The sequence below is a fragment of the Polypterus senegalus genome, chromosome 15 (assembly GCF_016835505.1).
Source record: "Polypterus senegalus isolate Bchr_013 chromosome 15, ASM1683550v1, whole genome shotgun sequence".
Taxonomy (NCBI): Eukaryota; Metazoa; Chordata; class Cladistia; order Polypteriformes; family Polypteridae; genus Polypterus; species Polypterus senegalus.
In genome coordinates this window covers 73,017,997-73,033,433 of record NC_053168.1, presented here as the reverse complement: position 1 = coordinate 73,033,433, position 15,437 = coordinate 73,017,997, and the positions used below count along the sequence as shown (strand labels likewise).

The following is a 15,437-nucleotide window of genomic DNA, read 5'->3' as shown; positions in this document are numbered from 1 at the left end:
AACCTGAAAAAGAGAGCTAGGCCAACAGAATAAAACTGTAATAGTAGGATAAATAAATAAATAATAAAAGATGGGAAGAAAATCCGCTTCCTCAATTTAAAAGCTTATTCTAAAATGTTATTGGTTAGATCCTGCCATGTTTTGAAGAAGTTTTGTACAGATCCTCTAAGAGAGAATTAGATTTTTTCCTATTTCAGATAATATATAACATTAGTTATCCACTGACTAAAGAGAGGTGAATTAGGATTCTTCCAGTTGAGCAAGATAAGTAAACATGCCAATAGTACCAATATATAGTACCATATTATCTGCTTATATTGACATTTTCTGTTCAAGCCCTTTTCTGATAATCCCCTTTATGTGATACGCATTTCTAAAGTGAACTGCTAGTGGCTCAATGACGATTGCAAAAAGCAGTGGTGACAAGGGGCATCATTGTCTAGTACCATATTCTAGTTTAAAGTAGTCTGAATTAATGTTGTTAATACAATCTGAAGCTTCTGGACTGGTGTACAGTAGTTTGATCCATGCACAAATGTTCAGGCCAAACCCAAATTTCTCCAATGTAGTGAAAAGGTAGTTCCATTCAACCATATCAAATGCTTGTTCTGCATCCAACAATGATAATATATCTGGGGTGTTAGACTTTTTTATGGTACTTTGCGCTTTTCAAGATGTCTCTAAATTTGCTAAGTCTATGTTTGTGAGGGATTGTGGCCTTCAATGCATGCACATTCTTTCTGGGGCTTATTCCTATGCTGGGCTTAATGCTGAGTTCAATCATTGGAAAGAGAATGGTTCAGAATTTGGATGGACAGAAAATGGAAGTATGGATATTTTGTAAAGACAGGCCCATTTCAAAGACATATCACCATTTTTCAATGTTTATCCCTAGCTTTTTTTTTGGAGTTTATATATACTAATGTACATTATGTTTTTTCCTCTGCCTCAATACATAACCAGACAATGTAAAGCCGTGAACACCGTCATGAAAAAACTCAAAATTTTATAATAAAAAGCAAGGTGTAAATGTTTTATTTGCACACACAATAAGTAAGAGATACTGAAATGAATTAGACTTGTCTTGAACTCACCAGTTTGCGTGCTCTGTTTATATGTAAAAGTCCTTTGTCTTCATTGCCATATGTTTTCTCTCCACTCTCTGGTTGAAACTGAATTGTTTTGAAAGACCCTGTTTGGAAATAAATAAGAAAAGTTAGGGCTTCACACTTTTGATGAAAGACTGCAGTTTGAAAGGCTCTTGATGAGAAACAAGGACTTTACATATTAAACTTATTGGGCAAATTATTTGGCTAGATTTAGAGTGAATCCACTCCTTCTCCTCTGGACCCACGGAATCTTGGCATCCGCAAGAGACCTTATCAATTGGACCATGAACTTCATAAAGAGCTGACAATGCTCTCAGAATAACTCATTATTTCTTTGAATGGCATTTAGTAATTCGCTGCAGTAGGCAATAATTTCAATAACCCCTTAAATTTCTAGCAAGTGCTGGCAATAAAACAGGTAGTCCCAATCCGAGATAGTCAACGGTGCACTCCCGTGAAGATGATTTCCTAATGTGACATATCTAATGACTGAGACTGACTAGTCTGCAGCTGGCTAGGATAAATTCAGACTTGTTTGATTTTCTTGTTAGTTAGAGGGGTGGGCTGTGTACGCAGTTGACAACCAAGTGAACCAATGATCGGTCATCTTGTAGTACAGTGCATAGACTGTAGTGACAAGAAATAAAAAAAGTGTTTTGAATCTCACGAATTGAAGAGAAGCTCATCTGTCTGATGTCTCATATTTTACACACCATAACAAAATGGAAAAAAAGAACTAATGGGCAGAGATTGGTGCTGAACTCACTGCAACTATAAACACATTGTAAAGTTCCACTACATTTGTGAATTTCCCCTTGGGATTAATAAAGTATCTATCTATCTATCTATCTATCTATCTATCTATCTATCTATCTATCTATCTATCTATCTATCTATCTATCTATCTATTTATCTATCTATCATTAAGCAACACACTATTGGCTGTTAGAAAAAGGGCAACCTCAGATGACGTGGTAGATTGACAATGAGTCTGTAAATGTGAGAAGGGCTCCGATTTTCAGTTGTGTAATTTGACATGGTGCAGCATCAAGATCAGCAACTGCTATCGGGAAAGCTGATATGGTCCATAACAAAAAGTTGTGTAACGTGACATCAGCTTTAGTCACACAAGAACAGAGATGATAGTGCTAGGTTTTGCTTATCCAACTATAAATCCATGAATATATAGTCCTGCTTTAGGGACCTGGGAACTGCAGTCTGTCCCATCAGTGTTCATCTCAAAGAAGCCACTGAGTGTAGATGAGATATCAATCCAGTACAGGGCACACTCACTACACACAAGCACAATCCCTAGAATCAGATCTGTTTAGAGTTACAGTTGGAAAATCGGAGGACAATATGAGAATCTGGACAGCACACCCCTGTGCCATTCAAGTGTCTGAACAATAGAAATATTTTTATTTGAGTCCTAATTCAAAATTTGATTTACAATGTTTGGGAGATTCAAGTAGCATTCCACCCAATTTAGTACATTCTCCAGTCGCTGAATAGTCTTGAAATAATTCATCCATCTGTCTAGTTTTTAAATCTGCTTCATCTTGAGCAGGATTGCAGGGAAGATGGCGCTTATCCCAGCAAGTGAAGGGCAAAATACAGGAACAATCCCTGGACAGGGTGCCAGTCCATTGCAGGCAGTGGAATAATCATTTTGTGCATTAAATACTTAAATAAATAGGAAGCAATGTGCAAGCCTGTTGTTTTATTTTATTAACGCCAATATCTTCTATACATTAATGAGATTTCATATATACTTTAGGATAGAAGGTAAGAACTACACTATTTTTCTTTGCTATCTTTTGAATATTTTATTAATGGAACACATGGATGTAGTCTTATGAAAATGTCTTCCTGGATTAAGTTTAAGCCTTCTCAATGCTACGCAGAGTCTTATTAAAGATCTATGAGGTTTCAATGGGTAAATGCTCATAATAAATTTTACAGGGTGAACGGTGTCTGGTGACTCTTTGTTTTATTTCCGGTTGGTTCTGTAGCCAGTACTTCTCCTCTTAAGACTTTTTCTTTTTTTTTATCCTGTGCAATGTCACTCACATTAAAATGAACAACATTCTCATCTGAGTTTCCTAGTTGAGAAAGACAAGGCCCAGCACTTCTGTGACGCTCTCATGACATTTGACCTGAAATGCTTTGTCAAGTTGCCTTATCTTCTCACAACTCCCAGGAATGGTTATCGGACACTGGAGCCAGAACACCAAATATTCGCTGCCTGTCTGCAGTCACAAGTGCTACAGGCTGCAAGGTAAAACATGACACCCGCATTTCCATATCAATATAAAAGAGCCATAGAAGAAACTCTTCTTTTTTTCTGTCTGCGAGCTCACACAAGGTCCCTGTAGACAGGCATGGCCTTCAGCTAACACAGATCACTTTTCTCTTAGCTTCAATCACTTTTTAATTAAGGTCGACTTTTTGTAACCTTTTTCCCTTCCTGTAAGGATTGTTTTCTGCCTTTAACCCCATTTTTATCTCTCTTAAGCTCAGGTGGAAGTGAATGATATAGTTTCAGGATTGTTTTGTTTGACTTTATATCCTTCAGCATCTTTCTTATCTGCTCTTCAATCATGGACAATAGGTTAAACTCCAGGAAGTCGGCTAAACAAATGAACACGGTGTATTCATTCATTCATTTTCTGAGCCCTCTTATCCCAGTCAGGGTCATGGAGAGAACATGGTTTACAGTTTCCTTTTTTTAAGTAACCCTATTAGCTTAAATTAGACAAGCTACAGTATATTGTATGAAATTACCTCATCATACCATGCAGTATGTTCCCACACTGGTGAAAGGTAAGTTCAAGAGCAAAAACAACCCTTCATCAATAAATTGATCATCTGCTTTCATCCTTGCTGCCTCTATAGCAGTAACAGAAACTTTATGCACCAGGGCTTTCTTCATACTTGGGGACACTCTAAGCAAACTTTGGTATACAGTATGAAGAAGACATTTTTCCCCCTTTCCTATATTTTCCTAAATATAATACTAGATAAAGAACCTCTGAATGAACAAATAACACTTTTATTTTTTACTTATTTCATTTACTGGATAAAAAAATTGACTAACGCTTGCTAGTTCAGTTACAAAAGTAACTGTTCCCCAGAGAGATCATCCCCGTTAAAAGGTTTATTTAACTCCATTAACCCGAACTGTCTTAGAATACGTATGGAAGCGTTGGAAGGCACCATCATAAGCATCATTGACAATGAGGATCTGCAGATTTTATTATTTTTCATCATCTATTCTGTTTTACTACTCTATTTTTAGATTTTATTATTTTTTATCATCTATTCTGTTTTACTACTCTATTTTTAGATTTTATTATTTTTCATCATCTATTCTGTTTTACTACTCTATTTTTATATAAAGTCTATTGGCTAACTAAAAAAGATTACAATATGCAAGCTTTCAAGGCAACTCGGGCCCCTTCTTCAGGCAAGATGTAATCAATGATCAATGATTAATCAATGATTACATCTTGCCTGAAGAAGGGGCCTGAGTTGCCTTGAAAGCTTGCATATTGTAATCTTTTTTAGTTAGCCAATAAAAGGTGTCATTTTACTTGACTTGTTACTACATTCAAAATGGCTAACATGGTACAACACCCTAGTACTATATATAAAGTCTACAGATTTTCACAAAATTTTCCAAGTATGCTGCCATTGGTCCAACTTAAAATACCAGCTACATGGGGAAAAGGGGTTGCAACTGGTGGGGGGCACCCAAAAACCAGGGCAGACGCAGAGATTATAATTCTTATCAGGCAGGTGGAGTGTGCTAGGGCTAATGGAAGGATGCCTCTTTCAGCATAAACAAAGCAGGATCGCATCTAAGACCACAGGAACAGCATTTGCTTCTTAACTAATATGAATTACAATTTCATTGCATCACTGGATTGCAACTTTTGTCTAAGCATATGCCCTTTTTGTCTTAGCATGGGTTGTATTTAGCCATGTTGAATTCCCAAAAGACAGTTTTTTATTTTATTTTTTTTAATCTGGACACTTTTCTGATGTACAATGTTGCCAAACCTTAAAGGAGCAATGTTTCTTTCTTTCCATCCCCAAACTACTTTTAAAATTCCAAGGCCTCATTTTTAATGAGTGTTACATTTGTGAAGTAGCATGCAATTTTTCCCATAGTGTATCCTGCTGTCATCTTTTCCTCCAGTAAAATGATAAACATGCACCAGGACATCGATATTTTAGCATCAATTTTGTGAAGTTGTATTTTAAAGGAAAGTCAGCTGTTTTGCTCTCCACTATCTTTTATTTTGTGATGTTACATTTTACATCCATTACACCTAAATATTTGTGCCACTGGACTAGGACAGTAACAGGATGTTTCACATGGACCAAGTGTCTCATCATATCTTATCTTCTCATCTTCTCTTCCTGTTGAGAGTTGTGGTTGCAGCAGGCCAAGGAAGTCAGCTCAGATTTCCCCTTCCCAACAAGAAATTCTAGCTCTTCCAGGGGAATTCCCAGGCTCTAGGATCTTTGCAACTACCCCAAACAAGTTCAACTGGATCCTTCGATTGAGGAGCAGCAACTCTACTCTGTGACTCTCCCGAATCACCAAGCTTCTCACCTTGCCATGATAGAGTCAGCCAATCCAGCCTGCAAACAAACCTAATTTCTGCTTCTTGCACTTGCATTCCCAGTCTTTTGGCCATTACCCTCAGCGCAAGACCATACATGAAGACAGGGATGTAAATAGATCGATAAAACATAGAGTTTTGTTTTCAGACTACACGCTTGCTTCACCACCACAGACTATTACAGCACCCACAGAAAAGCTGCCACTGCTCCAATCCACTTGTTGATCTCACACTCCAGTTTTTCCATTTCTCACGAACAAGATCCCAAGATAGTTGAACTCCTCCACTAAGAGCAGTTGTTCCCTCTCACCTGGAAAAAGCAATCCACTCTTTTATGAAAGAGAACTATGACCTCAGACTTGGAGGTGCTGATCCTTATCCCAGTTGCCTCATACTCAGCAGCAAATTGCTCAAATGCATGATGAAGGTTGCAGTCAGAAGAAGCAAAGAGGACAACCTCACCTGCATAAAGCAACAATCCTACCCTTAGCATCTCCAACTTGACACCCTCATATGCTTGGCTAGAGCTTGAGAATATGTTCCTGAAAACTACAAACATGAGTGGTGACAAACGACACCTTGATATATCCAACACTCACAGCAAATGAATTCGACTTAAGGCTTATTTGGACACAACTCTCATTGCTTCCATACAGGGAACAAGTGTGCGGATAGGAATTTTATTGTACTGTGTACATGTGATAATAACTCTAAAGTGAATCAATGACTTTTTCATCAAAGCAAAATCTTGCATTTTTTTTAAAAAGCCAATGCTACTGTACTCCTGCATATTGAGTGCAATAGAGATAAGCCACTATGAAACATGGTGAGCATTAGGTTTTTTTGCAATTTGTGCTAAAGTAGCTGTTCTGTGGGATCAAACGAGGTAGACTAAACTTCGCTCCTCACACACATCAATGAGTCTTGGGTGCCCATAACCCTGTTGCTGGTTCACCAGTTGTCCTTTGGACCACTTTTGTATTAACCACTGCATACTGGAAACACCTCACTAGACCGGCCATTTCAGACATGCTTTGACCCAGTTGTCTAGCCATTGCAAATTTGCACTCAGATTATTACGCTTGCCAATTATTCCTGCTTCCAATACATTATTTTCAAGAACTGACTGTTCACTTGCTGCCTAATATAATCCACCCCTTGACAGATGCCATTGTAACAAGATAATCAATGTTCTTCACTTCACCTGTCAGTGGCTTTAATGTTGTGGCTCATCAGTGTATGTTTACTTTTCTATTCTGGTAGTCCAAACTGTAGAACAGTTCCAATGTGTGATTTCTTTCTTATATAATCTAACACACTGTATCTTTGATTCTAAAAGAAGCCTACATGTTTTATTAGCAAAATGTTTTATTACAAAAATTACATATATTTTTCAGCATAACTCTTTAAAAGATTAATTATCCAATTTATCCATCCATACCTTTTTTAAACCCAAAGAAATATCATAAACATTAAATAAATGTTCATTAAGCAGTGTACCAAAGCTGCAGAGTTATTAGTAGGTCAAGTACTTTTCAAACATTACTGATGCAATAATGTAGGAAGCACTTAATCATTATGTGCATTTTTATTAATATCAAATGAACCCTTCAATGAGCTGTTGAAAAATAAAAGAATGAATAATAGATGCCTCTGCCAAATCTCCAAGAATGAGAGCAATAACATCAAGAGTAATGAGCACCCCATTTAGAGAGCCCATGATAAAGTCATTCTGGTGTCATTCAGTGCTGACAATTGAAAAAGCTTTAAAAATGGGACTGTCAAGATGCCGGGAAGTTATAGTTCTGTGTAAGTCTCCTTATCCACAGTTTGTGAAATTTTTTGGGGAGAAAAAAAAAACTTCCATCCATCCATCCATCCTCTTCCACTTATCCAAGGTCGGGTCGCGGGGGCAGCAACTTGAGCAGAGATGCCCAGACTTCCCTCTCCCTGGCCACTTCTAGCTCTTCAGGGTGAATCCCGAGGTGTTCCCAGGCCACCTGGGAGACAAAATCCCTCCAGCGTGTCCTGGGTCTTCCCTGGGGCCTCCTCCCGGTTGGATGTGCCCGGAACACCTCGCCAGGGAGGCGTCCAGGAGGCATCCTGATCAGATGCCCGAGCCACCTCATCTGACTCCCCTCGATGTGGAGGAGCAGCGGCTCTACTCTGATCCCCTCCCGGATGACTGAGCTTCTCACCCTATCTTTAAGGGAAAGCCCAGACATCCTGCGGAGGAAACTCATTTCAGCCGCTTGTATTCGCGATCTCGTTCTTTCGGTCACTACCCATAGCTCATGACCATAGGTGAGGGTAGGAACGTAGATCGACTGGTAAACTGAGAGCTTTGCCTTGTGGCTCAGCTCCTTTTTCACCACGACAGACCGATGCAGAGACTGCATCACTGCGGATGCCGCACCAATCCGCCTGTTGATCTCACGCTCCATTCTTCCCCCACTCGTAAACAAGACCCTGAGATAGTTGAACTCCTCCACTTGGGGCAGGATCTTGCCCCCAACCCAAAGAGGGCACTCTACCCTTTTCCGGCTAAAGACCCTGGTCTCGGATTTGGAGGTGCTGAATCCCATCCCAGCCACTTCACACTCAAAAAAACTTTTACTTAACTATTTACTGTACATAAAAGCTTAACAGTGCTGATCCACATAAATTATTTCAATTCTTTGTATTAGTTATTGAGTCATGAGAGTAATCCCTTTAGGTAAGACTGATAGATCACAATTCACATCAACAGGTAATTCATATTTTGGAGGGAGGAGCTTTGGAGATCCCCCCCTTCATATCATTCCAAGGCAACCTGCTCTTCCCAATAGCCAGAAAGAGTACATAAATAATATAAAGGGACTGGCTGCTGCCATCTAATGAATTGGGTAGCTTTAAATCAGTCAGTACTCATCGACGCTACCATTTACCTTTGTAGCTGCCCTTTACTGGCTACAGCAAAATGGGAAAAACTGGATCATCTAACATGGCAAATTAACTTGAAAATTAGGTTTCATTATGGAGTTATGTTTTAACTTATATATTAACTATATAACAATAACTTTATTCTTCACTTAAAACATAGCACAAATTAGATCTTTTATATTATTGTACTGTATGATGAGGAAAAATTGATGAATGTTTTAGTTTTTTTAAACCAACTAGATTATTGTAATGCACTCCAATCAGGAATACCAAGAGAAAAAAAACATAAATCAGTTGCATCTTGTTCAAAATTCAGTACAAAGAAGCTTACCAAAAATGAAAACTCTTCAAACACTTCTCTCAAATGACTATAAGGCACTGACCAGTCTTGCACCATCCTATATTTCACACAGAGGTGACACTAAGGGCTATGAGGCCCTAGGCAAAAAACTCCTTGGGGCCCTCCAACTCAGCCTCCCCTGCATCCTGACATGGTAAACTCAACACTAAAATCCCAATAAACACAAAATCCCGTATTTACGCATTTACCACATGCACATTTTTTCCCAAAAATTAGCATTAGAAAATCAGGTGCAAATCATACACGAGGAAATGTAATTCTGTAATGTCTGCTTGGTCTCGCTCGATCACTCTCTCTCTCTCGCTGTCTTGCGCTCTCTCTCTCTTGTTTTTGAAACAGTTTGGCGTCGTCATTCAGCATGGGTAGTAGCAACCATTTATGCTCCTTCACAGCAGGAGAGAAACTAAAAGTGATTTTGGAAGCAGAGAAGATAGGAAATCGGGCAGCAGGTCGCAAGTACAGTGTTCCAAAGTCATGTGTTCGAGATTGGCAATGGAAGAAAGAAAAACTTTCGTCATGCAACAAAAACAGAAGGGCATTTCACGGAAAACGTGCCCTAAACGCTTCCTATGCAATCACAAAGTGAACCGTAAACAGGACACAATGATTTTTCTTTGTAAAAATTAGGGTGTGCGTCTTACACGAGGGTACACCGGTATTTATTATAATCTTGTGAAAAACTGATTATATAAATAAAATAACACAATAATTGTAACAATTGAATAGAAAATGGATAAAACAATAAACAATTTTTAAAAACAAATCAAATGCAAAATAAAACATACTTGGCAATATACAAATACAAATTGCACCACAAAATACTTAAAAAATACATTAAAAAGTTCACATAATAGTAATTTAGAAAGCAAAAAAAAAAAAAGGCTAGTAATTATATTACTATAGGTTTGAAAATCACTGTTTGAGGGCATTGACTACAGAAAATGCAGCCACTTTATCCTCCGGGTCTGAAGATCTTTGAATATTGCAGTCTAATGAAATTAGAGCTAACTAATTAGCTAACCAACTACTGTGTACGCTGAATACAATTAACATGGGCATACTTAATTAAATCATTATTCCAGATCCTCTACTATTTGTCACTCTCTTGCTTCTTCTTCTCTTCCTGTTGTTGTTTTCTTTTTCCTCTTTTTGCTTCCAGACATGTAAATCCTCCTCCTGATTTATAAATACGGTGCTGATTACATTTATCGTTACTATCACAAACACTCTCACAATGGAGATTGGGCCATCTCAATCTCCTCAGGGGTGTTTCCGACTGTATAGTATTGTATCAGTGCTATGCTTCAAGGGGGGCTCCCACTGATTTGTTATTGCAATGAGTAACTCTGTAAATGGACACCCTCAGAGTTTGGGGCCCCAGACAAATCCCTGCTTTGCCTGTCCTGCCGCTATACCTCTGATTTTGGAATGCCTATCCCCATCCATCCCTGATGATAATCTGAGATCTTTGAACACTGCCTACTTCATTATTCCTAGAGTGAAACATAAAAGTGCTGGTGAGGTAACTTTCTTCATTTATGCACTGGACATCTATTTTAACAATATATATATAATATTATTGAGCTTTTCGAAGAAACTGCTGAAAATGCATGTCTTCAATTTAACCTTTTCATAATTTACTTGTTGGACCAATATCAAATAAACATGCATAGTCTCAATTTTTAACATTTGCATCTATTTATAGTGGCAGACCTGGATGTTTTCACAGAATACAATTATTACAATTATTAGATAGGTCTAATTACTCATAGTTGTCCAGGTACTAATCACTACTTCTCTGTTCTTCTCTTTTGAGTATCAAGTGGTCTATGTCATTGTCACCTGGCAGAAGCTGCAGCCAACTTCAGTTTGGAAAAGGATGAAGAACGCTTCAACTAAGATGACACCTACTGCATCCAATCATTGTGGGCATTGTGCCATAGCCAGATATTAATGACAATACCCAAGGGAGTCTTGCCGTGTTTTGGCCTTGGACACTAACAGAGGTTTGTTTTCTGCAGCATCAGTGCAACCTGAATATTGTTGTTTTTCTCTTCTCCCTGACTATTTGTCCATACTATATGTTTTTATATCAAACACTGAGATTTCCCCTTTTAACTTTCTATGGTAGTTTAAGCAGTTTAAGTCACACTTCGGTATATAAATGTTTTTTATTCCCAGTGGACAGTCCCTTGACCCTTTGCACTATTCAAACAGCTAGTGCCGCAATTGGTATTCTTCCCTCGTTTTGGGCCTGATGGCTGGCATTCTCATTGGCTAGTCTTGTTTTCTGCACAACACCTGCAATTTCTAAGGTTCTGTTCATTCCTGGTGGCATCCTTACTCAATTATAATTCTGTCTGTCTGTCTGTCTGTCTTGCCTAGGTAACATAAGCATAAACTGTACATAGAACTAAACTGGGCAAAATTTGATGTAAAAAAATCTAAATATACTGGATATACTGCAGGCTGAGATAATACAGAGCAATGATGAATAAGGCATTTGCAAATCCTTTTGTTTTCTATAGTTAATCTGTCCTAAATGGTGTTGACAGCACAACCCCAAGAAACAACAGATGCAATGCCAGTTCACTGCAGGGTGCATGGATAAGTGCAATTTAGCATCTCTAGTTAGCCTATCTTTGGAGTGTGGGAGGAAATTGACTGAACCGCAGAGGAAGACAGGAAAACTCTGTGCAGATGGCATCTCAGTTCATAATCATTCGGTTCCCAAAAGCTTTGAAGTGAGGTTGCAGAACCAAATATCGTGGCTCTGAACTGAAGAAGAAAGTAAAGAAGTGAAACAAAATATATATTTTGGGGAATGAAAATGGCCTCATCCAAACACATATATATACTAAAAAAGTGAATATATTTGTTCATCTGTTTTCTGAACTCAATACATTTCCATTGAAAAGTGAAATAGTAAATATTTTAAAATATAGTTTAATTATATTAATTTATAATGTAGATATAAACATGTTGCATAACAGACTGCTTTAAGAGAAAAGTGTGTTCATTGAGAAGACCTTAGCTTACCAGCAAAGCTATCACAAAAAAAGAATATTAACATGTACTGTACATATGTCAGTTGCTGATCTGTCCTTGTACGAGAATGTACTCATTTAAAATTGATGATGTACGGAAGATAGGAAGAAATGTTGGCAATGTGAAAAGGTCACTCTGCCGATCAAAATCCACTGAGTTCCCAAATGTTTGGCTACAGTCGGTAAGGAGGGGTTAAATTTGTTTTACACAATTTTTTGATTTCCATTTTTTAACAATGCAGGACAGATGTTGGTAAAATTGGCAGAAAAGTTGATATCCTTTATTTAAATTAAGAGAAATAAAAAGAAAGGTCTGACATCAGAATTCTTTGCTTTGGGAACATTTGCAGAAATGTGAGTTTACTGTATTTTGGTCTTATTCACACTATAATAAATGTACTCTCCCCCTTCCCCGACACACCATGTTAACTAACACCAGACAAAGCAGCGTACTCAAAATGTACTCAAATTTTAAAAAGCAAAACGTAACTGACAAATATGTAACATGCTGGGGTCAAGAAACTATGAGTCAAATCCAAATAGATTGCTAAAGCCCAAAACAAAAAACAAAATTCATTGTGAAGTAAACAGTCAAAAGGTCCTCACTGATATGGTTTCTTCTCCCCTCTCAGTAACATTCCTTATACTTTTTAATGATTTATCCAAATCATGGATAACACAATACTGTGCACCACCATTTAAAATAAAGTGATGTAAAGACGTGCTGCTTTAACGTCCAGTCACGTGACTAGACACCACAAGTGTACTGTAGATTCAGAACGCATTCAAACCCCTTCACTTTCTGCCCACTTTATTGTGCTGTAGATTTAATTTAAAATGTATACATTTCCCATGTTTGCCCATGAATCTTCACGCAATAACCCATAATGACAACATGAAAACATACTTTCAGAAAGGTTTGCCAAATTCATTAAAAATCAAAAACTGTAATCTCTTATTCATATAACCATTTGTGTACATGGACTCCATTGTGGAAAGAGTAGAGCCAGTGATATGCTGTGCCTGCTTCACTGTCTTTTATAGTGGTCTCTTTTCCTGCACTGTGGTGTATCCATACCAGAATGTAATCCCTCCTGTCAGTGCACTCTGAATAGCAGAATTTCACTAATGAGAAGTCAAGCAAAATGGCACCTTTTATTGGCTAATTGAAAAGATTACAATATTCAGATTTTTTCATGTAACTCAGGCTCCTTCTTCAGACAAGATGTAAAATTGACATCATGTTTACATCTTGCCCGAAGAAGGGGCCTGAGTTGCCTCAAAAACTTGCATATTGTAGTCTTTTCAGTTAGCCAATAAAAGGTGCCATTTTGCTTGACTTGTCACTACATTCATAATGACTAACATGGTACAACACCCTAGTACTACAGACATACAAGACACCGAAATGTACCGCTACTACGTGGAATTGAAGACCTGGCACATATGGACAGCAACATCTTATTCTTAACAAAATGTAAAAAGGAAAATCTTATCCCTAAAGGCATCATGATAAGGAATTGAACCATACAAACTTATAATACTCAATTTGCAGAGCAACTTTGTTCTAGGACATCTGCAAGGATAAGAAACTTAATCAAAATTCTCTACAACATTAAGAAGGACATGCAGGGAGAGATCCAAGACCTCATCCTGCTCCTTGGAAATGACAAACAGGAGATGGTAAAGGAGCTACATCTATATTACAAGAGACTCCAGAAACATTACATCTTTCCTGAAGAAGGGGCCTGAGTTGCCTCGAAAGTTTGCATTTTGTAATCTTTTTAGTTGGCCAATAAAAGGTGACATTTGGCTTGACTTCTCACTACATCCATAATGGCTAACACGGTACAACACCCTAGTACTACAGAAGTTCACTAGTATTTGTTTTCCACATGCCACACTTCCTCAAACATCTGAAGAAGTCAAGATGCTGCAGTGCTTTTATAATGATGGCAGTGGTTGTTTTGGGATCAGTTTAGTTTCTCTGAGATGTGGAGGCAGAGAAATTTGAAACTATCCACTCTCTCCCCCACTGCTCCATCAATGCAGACTGTGGAGTGGTTCACCTCTCACCTCCTGATGTCCTGAATCATTTCTTTAGTTTTGTTTATGTTCAAGGTGAGGTTGTTGATGTGACACTAGTCAAGCAAACTGTTATGGTATGCAATCTTGCAGTTTTTCTTCATGAGACTAATGACTGTGGTGTCATTAATTGTATGGTTGGTGTCATGTCTGGCTGGACAGTCTTAAGTAAATAGTTAGTACAGCTTTGGGCTAAGACAGTGGTCATGTGTAGCTCCAGCATTCACTATCAGTGGTGATGATTTTTATTCCAAATTCTACCTGTCCAGAATTCAGTTAGAAATGGAATTGGGCAGGCATAGTTTTCTGAATTTGTCAACCAGTTTGGAATGGATAATAATATCAAAAGCTGAGCTGTAGTCAATAAATAACATCCTAACATATATGTTCTAACTATCCAAGTTATGAAGAGCAGTTTCAAGAGTCAGTATCACAGTATCATCTACAGATATGTCTAGCTGGTAAGCAAACTACAGAGGGTCCAAACAGACAGGAATAATGCTGTTGATGTATGACAGAACAAGGATTTAGGACCACCGATAAAGAATCCGATATCAAAAGTATTATCATATTCATGATCAGAAACCTCAAAATAGCATAAAACAATCTCCAATCTCACATTAATAACATCACCCGGTCTGCTTACTTCCACCTACGTAATATTAATTGCATTCGCCCCTCCCTCACTCACCATACCACTGCCATTCTTGTTCACAGACTTGTTAATTCTTGGCTGGACTACTGAAATTCACTAATCTTTAGTCTCCCTAATAAATCTCTCCATAAGCTTCAGTTAGTCCAGAATTCTGCAGCTGACATCATTACTCGAACCTCATCTATTCACCATATTACTCCTGTCTTGCAGCAGCTCCATTGGCAAGTTTCAAACTGATTTTAAGATTCTATTATTAACATTTAAGGCCATTCATAACCTCGCCTCCCATATCTGTCTGACCTTCTTCATGTTGCCATTCCCTCCCGCAACCTTAGATCCTCTTCCTCCATCCATCTGACTGTCCCTCTCGCCTGTCTAACCACCATGGGGAGCACAGCATTCTATCAATCAATCAACATTTATTTATATAGCACATATTCATACAAAAAAATGTAGCTCAAAGTGCTTTACAAAATGAATAGAGAAATAGAAGACACAATAAAAGATAAACATAAGTCAACATTAATTAACATAGAATAAGTAAGGTCTGATGGCCAGGGTGGACAGAAAAAACAAAAAAAAAAACTCCAAAGGCTGGAGAAAAAAAATAAAATCTGTAGGGGTTCC

The 15,437-nt window shown here is 38.0% G+C and overlaps 1 protein-coding gene across 3 annotated transcripts in view; it reads right to left on the bottom strand.

The window, feature by feature from the left end:
* Positions 1-15,437, bottom strand: part of LOC120515667 (trichohyalin-like) — a 974,785-nt gene that overhangs the window by 779,292 nt on the left and 180,056 nt on the right. For all 3 annotated transcript variants that reach the window (XM_039736884.1, XM_039736886.1, XM_039736885.1), the window contains exon 4: positions 1,095-1,192. In XM_039736884.1, coding sequence (XP_039592818.1) covers positions 1,095-1,192 — 98 coding nt within the window. The remainder of the gene's footprint in view (positions 1-1,094; positions 1,193-15,437) is intronic.